A 13,597-nucleotide genomic window follows, 5' to 3' on the forward strand; every position below is an offset into this window, starting at 1 on the left:
CACCCCAGCCAGCTGATACCAATCATGGATGCTTTTATTATTTGGACCTTCCAACTACACTTGGACACTTAACACGTGGATCCGGGCTGGGTTGTAGGCATTCTCCCAAGATCCAGAGGTGCTGAGGGGCCTGGAGAGGTTCCAGGAACATCTCAACCACCATCTGAGGACCAGTACTTAGGGTCCAGGCTCAGAAGCTGAATCTGTTGGCTGAGAGCCTTCTGTCTTCTCCTGATCTGTCACTATTTGCCACACTTTCTCCCACGCTACCTCTGAAGGCTCAGGCGGACGGGTCCCGCGCAGAAACAGGCCTGAGGAAGAGGAGGACGGGTAAGGAAGCTGACCAGAGGCGAGAACTACCCCAGAGAGGAGGAGGAGGGTCACCTTGCCACAGTCGCAGGCTCTGGGGCTCCGCCGAGGGCCAGATAGCCAGGGGGTTGGGGACGTAGAGCGGGTTCCGGAGCTTTCGTTGCTCTTTTGGCTGACTGAGCCCAGACCACAGGGAGTGTGTTCGAGTTCTCACTTCACACAGGCATCTGGAGGGAGTGAGACCATAAGCTTCCAGACTTTGCTGTGTACTCTAGGATTCTGAGTGGGGACTCCAGTTAGTAGGGTGACAGCTCCCCCAGGGCAGTGATAACACCTCCTGCAAATGTTACTGGGAGTCAGATCCTGAACTACGATAACGCAGGAACAAGGCAAAGTCCTAGTTCTTAAGGAGTTCTGCTTATCTTTGCCTGAAAGGATCATGGAAGGCTAATTAAGAATGTGCCATTTGAGGGATTTCCCTTGCGGTCCAGTGGTTAAGAATCTGCCTTTCAATGCTGGGGATGTGGGATCAGTTCCTGGTGAGGGAACTAAGATCCTACGTGCTACAGAGCAACTAAGCCTGGGCACTGCGACTGCTGAGCCCGTGTGCCACAACCAGACTGCACTGCAAGCAAATGCTGAGCCCGTGTGCCACAACCGGAGTGTGCATCACAAGCAAATGCTGAGCCCGTGTGCCACAACCAGTGTGCACCACAAGCAAAAGGTCCCCGTGACGCAGCCAAGATCCCACATCCTGCAACCAGGACCTGACGCAGCCCAATAAATAGTGAAAAATGTTTTTAAGAGTGTGCCATTTTAGCTGGGTCTAGCAGCAATTCTTTCTTTCACTTTCTAGCAGCAATTCACCAGGTATGCAAAAACATGGAAATACAAGAGCAAAAGCAAGGAAGCGGGAAAGGGCTCAGTGTAAACACTCATAGGTCTAGACTGATGAGTTTAAAAGAGAAAAAAAAAGATGAAAGTGAAGATACTATAAGCAGTGAGGAAGCTATTCCAATGGTCTACAGGGAAAGGAAAGTCTGGATTAGGGAAGTAGAAGGGGCCTTGGATGGGAAAGGACTAAGAAAAGAAATTGTTAGAAGAAAAGCTGAATATGAAGGAGGGGGAGAGGTAAAAAGTTTAACCTGGATAAGCAGAGCTAGTGAAAGCAACAGGACGAGGAGGCCACTGGAAAAGAAAAGATCACTAAATATACAATCGCCTTCGTGGAGAGGAGTGAACCCTCCCTCCCCTTGTCTCAGTCTGATGAAAGAAAGACGGCCAATGGGAGCAACAAGTCAACCAAATGATGAAAGTAGCTACCACTTGTGTGCCCACTGTGCCAGGCACAGTGTTAGGCACTTGCTATGGCTCAGAGGTTAAAGCGTCTGCCTGGAATGCAGGAGACCCGGGTTTGATCCCTGGGTAGGGAAGATCCCCTGGAGAAGGAAATGGCAACCCACTCCAGTACTCTTGCCTGGAGAATCCCATGGAGGGAGGAGCCTGGTAGGCTACAGTCCATGGGGTCGCAAATAGTCGGACACGACTGAGCAACTTCACTTTATGCTTTAACTCAGCTAATCCTCTCACACACACATAGCCCACCTCTAGATCATGGTGACTATTATGATCACCTCCTTGCTACTGATGAAACAGACTCAGGGTTGCTTTTGATCACTCATCAGGTGAATGGTGAGCCAGAATTTGAGCCCAACAATTTGACTCAGCTTTCAACCTCCAATCTATTGCTTCACTAGAATCAACCCTGCAAAGTGGTAGAGAGCCCCAGAAATGATTTTGGCAGCAATTTCCCCCTTCAGTCCTTGTTTTTAAGCTAGGAGTGCATGGTTCTTGGCTGTGGACAGGGTAGGAGGTCTGAAGAACTGACTGTGGACCCACTCATTTCTAGCTTTGCAGAAGTTAGGGGAACGTGTGAGATCCGGAGGCAGGAGAGGAGAGGACACACGGTTTTCTACAAGAGAAACTCAAAAGGGAAAGATACCTTCTTTTTTGGAAGGGAGGGAGGAGGGGCAGTCGTAGTTCCCTGAACTGGTTCCCTGAACCCAGCCCCCAGCAGTGAAAGCGCTGAGTCCTAACCACTGGACCACCAAGGAGTTCCCAAAGATGTCTTCTAAGGAAGTAGGTACCCGCCCCGCCCCTGTCTTGTGCCTGCCCTCTGGCCCACCTGGACACCCCCTTAGCTCACCTCTCCTTTTCATTGTTGCACAGGAAGGTGCCAAAAGGGGAGGCATAGGCGTGATCAAACAGCGCCAATAGCATCCCCTCCCCAAACTCCAGCGACAGCGGGAACTGGCGGCCCAGCTGCCACACGCAGTCCAGGAATAGGAGAAAGGTGGGGGCCTCGTGTTTGGGGCGGGCGTGGGAGAAGGCTGAGTGAGCACAGCGCAGCTGGAAGGGGTGGCCAGCCTGGGGAAGGGCAGAGCAATGGGCATGAGGACGTGGGGTTTCTGGATAGAGGAGGGTAGTGCTGGGCTGGGCGGCCACTCACCTGGACCCACTCTCTCTCTATTAGTTCCTGGAATCCAGCCATGGTTCGGCTCAAGGGGTCTAGGATGAGTTGGGCCAGTGAAGTGATGAGCAGGGTGCTGTCCGTGCCTTCAGCGCCATGTACCAGGATGCAGGCCCCTTCCCTGAGGGCCCAGGGCTCATCAACAGTGGCCTGTTCTTCCCTGCCTGGAGTGGCCAGGTCAGGAATAGAATGGGCCCATTTGAAGGCTACCTTTGCTTGCTTACTGAGACATGGCTGTGCATCCAGGCATGGAGAGCCCTGCCCACCCTGCCCTGTTCCCTGTCTTGTAGGGTGGGGGTCTTACTGTTCCATGCTCTGGGCTGCTAGGCAGGCGGTGCTCAGAGTCTCCTTCACATGTGACAGCCAGCGGCAGCTCTCTAGTCGATTAAGCCAGCGGTCCATGCTCTGCTCCAGGTCCCCACAGGCCTCCACCAGGCGCACGAAGCTCTCCTGTAGGGGCCGCCCCCTGCACAAGCAAGAGTCTGGTCATTGTTCCTCCAGCCTAAAGCTCTGGTGAGCACAACAGCCTCAGAACAAGGGCTCCAGGCCAATGAGGGAGACACAGAGCCCTCAGAGGAGCCCATCTGACAAGAGGGACACAAGACCCTTTGGAGAGCCCACCTAATCTGATGGAAGTGACTCCCTAATCTTGAGGATTCCCCAATCTGCTGGAGGAGACCCAAGACCCTTTGGGGAAACCTAGTCTGTTGGAGAGGCATAGCATAGCCTCCTGGAGAAACAGAATGCTCTGTTGTTTTTTAGTCGTTAAGTTATGTCCGATTCTTTGTGACCCCAAGCAGCATGCCAGGCCTCCCTGTCCCTCACTATCTCCCAGAGTTTGCCCAAGTTCATGTCCACTGAGTCAGTGATGATATCCAACCATTTCATCCGCTGTGCTTCCCTCTTCTCTTTCGTGGATCACAGCCTTGTCATGGCGAAGGGGCTTATGTAACTCAATGAAGCTATGAGCCATGCCATGCAGGGCCACCCAAGACCAACGGGTCATAGTGGAGAGTTCTGACAAAACATGGTCCACTGGAGGAGGGACTGGCAAACCGCTCCAGTGTTCTTGCTGCGAGAATCCCATGAACAGTATAAAAAGGCAAAAAGATAAGACATTGAAAGTTGAGCCTCCCAGGTTGGAAGGTGTCCAATATGCTCCTGGGGGAGAACGGAGGGCAATTACTAATAGCTCCAGAAAGAATGCTCTGGAAACTCCCAATTTGATGAAGGTGTCACAGTTCCCTTGATGTACCCCAGCCCAATGGGAGCTACACAGTACTCCCTTGGGAGAACCAGCCTGACAAGAGGTATAGAATACTCTTCAGATTCTGGAATCTTCCCAGGAACTGTTCTGTTCTAGATCACCAGGAACCTTCTGCCAGAAAATCTAACTGGTACTTTTTTCAGGCTCATTTAAAAGCCTTCAATGACTCCCCATTGCCTCTAGGATAAAATCTAAGCCCATTATCATGGTACTCAAGACCCTTGCTCTGGCCCGGGTCGCCCCTTTAGCCTCCCTACCTCCACCTCAGAGTCCATACTCCCAACACACTGTGCTGTGTATGCAAAGTTGCTCAGTCATGTCCAACTCTTTGTGACCCCGTGGACTGTAGCCCACCAGGCTCCTTTGTCCATAGGATTCTCCAGGATACGGGAGTGGGTTGCCATGCTCTCCTCCAGGGGACCTTCCCCGACCCAGGGATCGAATCCACATCCCACCTGAGTCCAAAACGGGGCAATTGACTAGGCTGCCTGCTGCTACACACCTGGAGGGCCTTCCACCTGGACTGTCCTCCTCCCACCCTCTGGCTTACCCCTGCTGTGTTTCGGATCTCACTAAAGCACCCTATTCTCAGGGAAGCTTTCTTAGGATGACCTGTTCTAAGAGGGGAGTGCTGCCGCTTATCACACTGAACTCTAATTGCCTGTTTACTGCTAATCTGCCAGCCATGTCTGGGCTGGCCACCATCTCAGCCTCTCTGCTGGGTCAATGTCGGTCAAATAAATGAATAAACAGTTTTGTATTCTGGATAGGGGAGCAGTCCACTCTCCTCAAAGCACAAAAGTCCCTCAGGACCTCCTCTTGGTACTACCAGCACCTGGAGACAGTGGGAACAGATAACAACTGTGGGTACAGCCCTCAGGGCAGAGCTGGGACCAGGGCAGAGAGATAGAGAGAGTGTGTGTGTGTGTGTGTGTGTGTGTGTGTATGATGAAGTTGTTCCTGGAAGGCAAATTTCAGTTTAATGTAAAGAAGAGATTTCTCTTTCGAGGCAAAGTTGGGATGCCTAGAGAGGAAAGAGCTTTGTCAGTGGGTGCCTGCAAGTGGCCATGCCCACCTGGCAGGATGGCTACCAGGAAAGATCAAACAGTCCTGGAAGTTCCTAGAAGACACCAGTCCCCCACCCCCATCCATAAAGAGTCCTAGAGGAAAGAACCTTAGGAGGGCATGAGAAAGCCCCTTACCTCTCCAGGGGCCGGTGCAGTCGTTTCCAGCCAGGGTAGGCAGCCTTGGCCTCGGTGCCCCCGCCAGTCATGCGGGCCTGTTTGGCGGCCTGGGGCGAGCGCGTGTCCACGATGAAGCCCCGGGCCCCGGGCCGAGCCCCCGCCAGCACAGCTCTCAGGAGCTCCTCGTCCTCAGAGCAACGCCGCTTCTGGGGCCCAGTCAGGGGCTGACCGGCACGTAGCAGCACCTGCAGACAGGGATCCAGCTCCAGAAACTGTACCCACCCAGGCCTGGTTCAGGAACTTCGCTCAGGGCATCCCTTAGGCCGGGTGTACACACTGGAGCGCATCTAGAGCTGGCTGGGGCAGGCTAGATGGAGCTCAGGAACCCTACGGGCTTCGAATCGGGTCTCGGTGGGTTGTGGCAAGAGCGGGAAGGGACCCGAGAGTAGGCCGTGGGCGAGTCACGGGTGGACAAAAGAAGAGGAGGTTTCGGGGAGGGGGCCAGACCAGCCGGAGGCGGAGCCAGAGGCAGGGGAGACTCCAAAACTGCGGAGAAGGGCGGGGTCAGCACCGGTGAAGGCACGATAAGCCGAGGGGGCGGGGCCATGTTACGGCCCGGACCGCAGAAGAGCGGGCCAGTGCAGAGTGGAGCCAAAAAGGGAGACAGAGGGTCCTAGCGGCGGGGTCTGGGGAGGGGCGGGGCTCACGGTTCCGCTGGGAGCGTGGTAGTAGCTGAGCACAGGGAAGCGGCCTCCCTGGCGGAAGCGGGCGCTACGCGCCACGGCACTGTCGTCCACGGCGCGAGGCACGATCACGGCGCGGGGGTAACTGGGGCACAAGCTGAAGTCCTCGTTCGCCTCGCTCAGCCGCCACGCGTTGGTCTGCGGCGCAGGGACGAGTGAAGACCCAGTCTATGGCACCCGATGCGTGACCGGTCCCCGCGCCCCTTCTAGACCTGGCTCTCCCACATCCCCAGCCCCGCACGACCGCGCCCACCTCACGAGCTACTCGCTTGTAGTAGCATTCGGGAGGGTGGAAGTGCCAGGCGTCGCCTAACCTCAAACCTTTGGGACGGTAGAAGAACGGAAAGGAGGTGATGACCGATTCCAGGGAGGACAGCGCCTGGGGAAGGAAGTCAAGGGATCTGGAAAAGATCGGAATCCAGTCCGCCGTTCCGCAGCTCCTGCCTCTCCACGCATTCCAGACCACCCTGCATCCCCTTTTGCTCCGGGACAAACCCGGATCCTGAGCCCCCTAGAGAAGTAAACCCTGCTGACTCCTCCCGTTACGGGATAGGGCAACTTAAGTGCCTCCATTGCATCCTTGGCATACCTCGATGGAGCGGGCAATGTCCAGCGTCGCCTCCACGCCCTCTATGTCCAGCTGCAACACTCGCAGGTCCTTACAGCGCAGCGTGATGGTGCCCGAGTCACCCGCGACCCTGGAATGCACAACCTTTAGGTTTAATGTCCACTGACCCCCACCAGGGGGAGAAGAAATGAGTTTCTTAAGATTGTACGTTATGCAGCGGGGCACCAGCTCCAACTGCGCTAGCCCTTTCCCCTCTCCCGACCGAGCCACGCGCTCCCCGACTACGGGGACGCCCCCGCCACGTCTCACCGCTTCTCGATGGAGTCAACGTTACGCAACAGCAGCAGCCACAGGTCTGGAGTCGCCTGGGGCCCTGGCGACAGCAGCAGGTGGTGGCCGGTGATGCAAAGCGTGCCACGCAGTGGGGGCTCCTCCGGACCCCGCAGGAGCTCGGCTTGGGCCTGGCCGGTGCGGATCATCTCCGCGAACTCCATTCCTCCAGCGGCGGGCCTGACGCCCGGCAGGGATTGACTCCGAGCGTCAGGCGGGGTGAGCGCGGGCTCCGAAAGGGACAGGAACTGGCTGGGCAGCTGGCGACGCCGGCAGGACAGCTGTTAAGGAGGCCCCTTGGAGGAAGAGATCTCACAGTTTCACAGGAATTCCCCCACCCCCACCCCATTGCTAGCACTTCTTAGTGAGGACCCCGGGACTAGAATCTGTTAGGGAAACCTCAATTTCAGCATCTGTGAAGTGGGGGAGAAAAATCTTGCTAAAGTCCTTTAAGACCTCGTGGGTCGCAGGAGGCATTAAAAAAAAAGTCTCTAAGGTGCTGGCACTCCCACCGATTTAAAAAACAAACAAAAATACCCGTCTCTTCTCCTGTACCCTGGTGGGAGGGGTGGAAAGGGTGAGTGAGAAACTAGGAAGTGTCTGCATCCTGTCCTACAGCTGAGGCTGGGTGGGGAAATCCCTGGGTCCACCTTAAATGCAAGCAGCTGTGTAGCTGGCACCCCTCCCCCACCACAGCTGGCAGTCCCTGCCTGAGGGCGCCCTCTACGGGGGGCCACTTCTGGTATAGTTCTGCCCTCTGGAGCCCCATCCCTCCTCTCTCCATCCTTTGACCAAAGGGGAATTGCCTATACACTGAGCTGGGCCCTAGGGACCCAAGGGTGGCTGAGGAGGGTTTCCTTCACAGGGTTTTCAGTCTGGCAAGAGACACACTAAAGCTGGTAAATTACAAGAGTTTAAATCTATTTACTGGAGGACCCATCCATCCAGATATTCTTTTATTTCTTAAACAATGATGCCTATAATGTGTTAAGTGATAATCATTATGAAAAATAAAAGGTACTCCTGCCTTTAAAGAGCCTTCTGGTCTACAAGGTTCCAGGCTTTTGTGTGTGTGCAAAACCCTTCTTTCAAATAATGAAATCATAAGTGGATTCCCCCCATACACACATACATAATATAAACACAAAGTTGGAACTGCTCTATAAAAGGAACTAGATATAAAAGAGTATAAACTGTAAAATTCCAGACCAGGAGCATCAGCTGGGATGGGAATTCGTTAAAAATGCAAATTATAGGCCCTACCCCAAACATACTGAATCTGAATCTCTGGGAATGGGGCAGTCTATTTTAATAAGTTTCCAGGGGATTGGGATCTATGTTAAAGACTGAGAAACACTGGAAAGTATACAAAAAGGCAAAACTAATCCAGGCTGTCAAAAATTAGGGCAGTATTACTGAAACTGGGCTCCCCAGAAACCAAGTTCCCTTACTGAGTTTATGATTAATCACTCTATTCAAAACATTTTTATCTTTTTTGTCCCCTCTGTCTAGTCAAAGCTTTGGTTTTTTCAGTTGTCATGTATGGATGTGAGAGTTGGACTATAAAGAAAGCTGAGCACTGAAGAATTGATGCTTTTGAACTGTAGTGTTGGAGGAGACTCTTGAGAGTCCCTTGGACTGCAAGGAGATCCAACCAGTCCAGCCTAAAGGAAATCAGTCCTGAATATTCATTGGAAGGACTGATGCTGAAGCTGAAACTCCAATACTTTGGCCACCTGATGCGAAGAACTGTAAATTCTTGGCTGTAAAACTGTAAAGACCCTGATGCTGGGAATGATTGAAGGTGGGAGGAGAAGGGGAAGACAGGATAAGATAGTTGGATGGCATCGCCGACTCAATGGACATGAGTTTGAGTAAACTCCAGGAGTTGGTGATGGACAGGGGAGCCTGGTGTGCTGTAGTCCATGGGGTTGCAAAGAGACAAGACTGAGCGACTGAACTGAACTGACTTCAATTCTGTGCTAGATGAACACTAATCAACAAGAGTCGGAAAACTCCCTGGTGGTCCAGTGGTTAAGACCCTGGTTGGGGAACTAAGATCCCCCATGCCTTGTGCCTAGGCTGAAAACCAACCAAACAAAAAAAACCCACAGAGTCAGATGTCTAAAATTGCTATTGTCCATAATATCATTAATGTACTGAAATTGCTATCCTAGGTATTATCATTAACATACAAATTCAAGCTGTTTCTCTAGGACAAGATGAGGTAACAACTCATCAGCCCCCAGCCGTGGGCCACCTGGCCAGATAATCATAAACCAGAAACATTTCTGTATGCAGGTCAGGAAGCAACAGTTAGAACTGGACATGGAACAACAGACTGGTTCCAAATAGGAAAAGGAGTACGCCAAGGCTGTATATTGTCACCCTGCTTATTTAACTTATATGCAGAGTACATCATGAGAAATGCTGGGCTGGAAGAAGCACAACCTGGAATCAAGATTGCCGGGAGAAATATCAATTACCTCAGATACGCAGATGACACCACCGTTATGGCAGAAAGTGAAGAACTAAAGAGCCTCTTGATGAAAGTGAAAGAGGAGAGTGAAAAGCTTGGCTTAAAACTCAACATTCAGAAAACTAAGATCATGGCATCCGGTCCATCATTTCATGGCAAATAGATGGGGAAACAGTAGAAACAGTGACTGACTTTATTTCTGGGGGCTCCAAAGTCACTGCAGATGGTGCCTGCAGCCATGAAATTAAAAGACACTTGCTCCTTGGAAGGAAAGTTATGACCAACCTAGATAGCATATTAAAAAGCAGAGACATTACTTTGTCAACAAAGATCTGTCTAGTCAAAGCTATGGTTTTTCCAGTGGTCATGTATGGATGTGAGAGTTGGACTATAAAGAAAGCTGAGCACTGAAGAATTGATGCTTTTGAACTTCGGTGTTGGAGAAGACTCTTGAGAGTCCCTTGGATTGCAAGGAGATCCAACCAGTCCATCCTAAAGGAGATCAGTCCTGTGGGTTCATTGGAGGGACTAATGTTGAAGCTGAAACTCCAATACTTTGGCCACATGATGCGGAGAGCTGACTCATTTGAAAAGACTCTGATGCTGAGAAAGATTGAGGGCAGGAGGAGGAAGGGACAGCAAAGGATGAAACGGTTGGATGGCATCACCAACACAATGGACATGGGTTTGGGTGGACTCCGGGAGTTGGTGATGGACAGGAAGGCCTGGCGTGCTATGGTTCATGGGGTCGGGGACTGAACTGAACTGAACTGAACTGAAGAGACATTCTGACTCTGAAACTACTATTAAGAAATGTCACAGAAAAAGAAAAAAAAAGAAATGTCACAGAAACATCACAAGGTGATGATTAATCCCAGCCTCTTTGTTCTTCCCCTTTTTTTTTTCTTTTCTTTCTTTCTTTTGGCCATACTACGTGGCATGCGGAACTTCCCCAACCAGGGATTGAACCCGTGCCTACTGCGGTGGAAGTCTTAACCACTGGACCACTGGGGAAGTCCAGTTCTTCCCCTTTAAAAACAAAAAGCAAAAACCTAACACTCAAAGACCAAGTTGATGTGGATCTGAGACTTGTCTCTCACTCCCCTGCTTGGCCCCCCTGCAATAAACCCTTACTTTGCTGCAAACACCCTGTCAGAGTTCGGCTTTCTCACCTGTAGGTACTTGAGCAAGCTGTAATTGGTTACATTACCCTTAGGAGAGTTGGTCTAGACCAGCAACACAAAGGAGCTTCCTGGGTGATGGTAATACTCCTTTGCTTGATCTGTTTACATCACTCTGATTCAGTTGGGGAGAATTCATCAAACCATGTATTTACGACATGTAAATTTTTCTGGGTGTGTGTTATATTTCAACACAAAGTTTTAAAAAGGGAAATGCTCTGGTTGAAGCCCTGGGAGGGGCAGGGAGAGGAAGGTCGAGGAGCCCATCCACAGCTCTGCCCTTACCCCGAACACAGTCCTTGTGGGATCTCCAAGGGAACCTAAAGTTCCTTAGAATATAGCTTGAAATCACTGATCTGTCCCAACAGAGTCAGTGACTTGTCCAAGGTCCCACAGAGCCAGCACCTGAACCCAAGTCTCCTGACTCCCAAATTGAGGATCTGGACACTATTCCTTTGCTGAAGGGCCACAGTCATGAGTCAGGACTGGGGGCAGCTTGTCAGCCTCCTATCCCCTCCCCAATCCCTTAACTTGGGTCTTGGGAAGAGGGCCAAGACTCTAGTGTGGACGATGCTTTTCTTATCCTGGAGCAACTTCCTTTCTGGGAACTGGGTGTCTCCTTTTGGGCAAAGACAATAAATTTCATCCAAGGGGCCAGAGGCGCAGGGCTCCTCCTGCCCCCACCCGGATGGGCATCACGTGGCTCCTGGGATAGCAGTCCAGGAAAATCCCAGCCCTTGCACACTCAGCCTCCTACACCCATCTGCTTACCCTGACACACTCAAGCCTCCCTGACCCACCTTGAACATTCACCATCGCACACTCCCTGGCACATTTCTTTCACCCTCAGCTTCTCCCACCTCTTCCTGGGTAATACTGCCAGCCTTTCCCTAACCCCAGAGCTGCAGCCTTTCCCTGTCACTGCTCACCCCCTACCATGTCCCTGGGACCATTAAAATTCCAGGCAGTGGGTGAAGATGAGGAGGATGACGAAGCAGAGAGCTTGGACTCTGTGAAGGCACTGACGGCCAAGCTGCAGCTACAGACACGACGGCCATCATACCTGGAGTGGACAGCCCGGGTCCAGAGCCAGGCCTGGCACAGGGCCCAAGCCAGACCCAAGCCCGGGGGACCTGGGGCCATTTGCGGATTCGACTCAATGGACTCTGCCCTTGAGTGGCTCCGACGGGAGCTGGTAAGTCTGGTGGGGTGGGCAGCCTTGCAGAGGGCCTTGAGGGCAGTCCTCAGGGCCGAAAACCCTGGGTATGGTGAGGGGATGAGAAAGACCCTGCCTCCAGCAACTGCCCTCTTCTGTGGCTTTGTCCCAGGGTTGAGGAGCCAGGAATGGACTTGTCCAGTGTTTTATTCAGGGAGCCTTACTGAAGAAGGAGTCCATCAGTCTACTGACCTTGTGCTCCTGTGGCTCAGAGGACAGAGTCCTGCCCTTGGGGGCCACCAGGGATAGCTGGGGAAGGCATGGCCTCCCAGTCTCCTCTGCAAATTGCTATACTCCAAAGATACAAAGGAGGCACTAACCACGCTGTCCCCAGAGGAGGCCAGTATTAACTAGGTGGCTCTTAATCTAATATGTGCAAATATAAAAATGTCAGCCTCCAGACTGGAGATTCCATCGATTTGATCTAAGATCAGGCCCCAGGTACCTGTACTTGTTTAGCTTGGTTTTAGAGCAAGATCTATGAGATGGGCTGTATAGAGCCGGGATATGAGGGGGTAGGAAGGACATAGCCAGGGCAAAGCCCCCGGGGTGTTGACCGGAAGGGAATGGAGGTTCAGCGGGCTCATGCCCCCTCTCGGCTGCAGCAGGAGATGCAGGCACAGGACCGGCAGCTGGCAGGGCAGCTGCTTAGGCTGCGGGCCCAGCTGCACCGGCTGAAGGTGGACCAAGTCTGTCACCTGCACCAAGAGCTGCTGAACGAGGCCGAGATGGAGCTGGAGATGGAGCCCGGGGCCGGCCTGGCCCTGGCCCCGCCACTGCGGCACCTGGGCCTCACGCGCATGAACATCAGTGCCCGGCGCTTCACCCTCTGCTAAGGGATCCCTGCGTGTCTCCTGCACCACCTGCTACCCATTCCCCAGCCCACCTGGGACGAAGGAAGAGAGGGGCGCCCCAGAGGAGCCAGCACCTGGAGAAGGGTCGGGGTAGAGTTGGAGAGATGCTCAGCGCTCTGGGAGCTTAAAGCTGCAGCATCCTGGGGCCCTGCTGCCCGGATGGGGGAAGAGGGTGGTTTGGAGGAAGGGGAGGAGTTCACAGACCCTCAGTCTCCTCAATAAATCTCTGCTTCCCATCAAGGTCTCTGCAGTCCTTTATTCAGGCCCGGGTTCACTGTCTCGCTGGTTGCTAGGGCCCCGGGTTCTACCTCGGGAGAGGAGGCTGGCCTTGAGGGTAGAGAAGCCCTGATGGATACTCATCTCCCCTGCAGCTCCACTTCTATCTCTCTATCGCATCCAGATCAGGACTGGAAAAGAATTTAACCTAAATTCTAAATCACCCCTATGGAATGTGACTCAGATAAATGAGCAGCTGAAGAACGCAGGATCTTGTAGACCTGGGTTCAATGTCAACTGCAACATCGATTCTATCAGACCTGGAGGAGCTCTCTTAACCCCTGCATCTGTCTCTTTATCTTTACAATGGAAAATCCAACTCCACAAGTAGTTAGATACATTTTAAGTGAGATAATGTACAGTAAGTCCTCAATAAAATGTGCATTATTATCACTAGCCCCAATCGTGTTCTTACTGTTGTCCTGGGGCCCAGAGATGGACTGTGAAGTGCTCAGGTTCATAGCAAGGGGAGCTGGGGCCTGCAGCTGAGACTCTGGGCTCTGTGTCATTCTGTAGGGCTGTTTTTTAGTTGTGTTTTTTTTTTTGTTTTTTTTTTTCAAAAAAAACTTCGTGTTTCTCAGCTTTTGTTTCTGTGTCACCCTCTTTGTCTGACTTTCCAACTCAGGCTTCCTCTTCCCCCCACCCATTTCCTGTCTCCCC

General features: G+C 52.5%; 2 protein-coding genes across 7 annotated transcripts; one reads left to right on the forward strand and one right to left on the reverse strand.

Annotated features, from left to right (window-relative positions):
• Positions 1-16: 16 nt before the first annotated feature.
• On the reverse strand, positions 17-7,961 carry LOC147377605 (myotubularin-related protein 9-like). Of its 5 annotated transcripts, XM_086333858.1 has the most exons (11): positions 7,469-7,557; positions 6,911-7,227; positions 6,623-6,731; positions 6,287-6,412; positions 5,998-6,171; positions 5,309-5,535; positions 3,144-3,305; positions 2,819-2,960; positions 2,516-2,736; positions 385-536; positions 17-311 (listed from the first exon to the last, which is right to left on the reverse strand). In XM_086333858.1, exons 2-11 carry the CDS (start codon positions 7,093-7,095, stop codon positions 178-180), a joined length of 1,632 nt encoding a protein of 543 aa, XP_086189984.1. In that variant the 5' UTR covers positions 7,096-7,227; positions 7,469-7,557; the 3' UTR covers positions 17-177. The 5 variants fall into 5 exon arrangements, 2 of the variants coding, with proteins under 2 accessions (XP_086189984.1, XP_086189993.1); XR_015139507.1 differs by having other exon boundaries at positions 2,819-3,003; positions 6,911-7,961; XR_015139506.1 differs by lacking the exon at positions 2,516-2,736 and having other exon boundaries at positions 6,911-7,961.
• Positions 7,962-10,824: 2,863 nt separating this feature from the next.
• On the forward strand, positions 10,825-12,901 carry FAM167B (family with sequence similarity 167 member B). 2 transcript variants are annotated; one of them, XM_086334165.1, is made up of 2 exons: positions 10,825-11,786; positions 12,413-12,901. In XM_086334165.1, the coding sequence occupies exons 1-2, from the start codon at positions 11,529-11,531 to the stop codon at positions 12,641-12,643; spliced, it is 489 nt and encodes a 162-aa protein (XP_086190291.1). In that variant the 5' UTR covers positions 10,825-11,528; the 3' UTR covers positions 12,644-12,901. The 2 variants fall into 2 exon arrangements, with proteins under 2 accessions (XP_086190291.1, XP_086190299.1); XM_086334173.1 differs by having other exon boundaries at positions 11,331-11,786; positions 12,416-12,901.
• The last annotated feature ends 696 nt before the right edge of the window (positions 12,902-13,597 follow it).

Source organism: Bos grunniens, chromosome 2 (genome assembly GCF_055505025.1).
Source record: "Bos grunniens cultivar Pamir isolate PY7600 chromosome 2, Bosgru_T2T1.0, whole genome shotgun sequence".
Taxonomy (NCBI): Eukaryota; Metazoa; Chordata; class Mammalia; order Artiodactyla; family Bovidae; genus Bos; species Bos grunniens.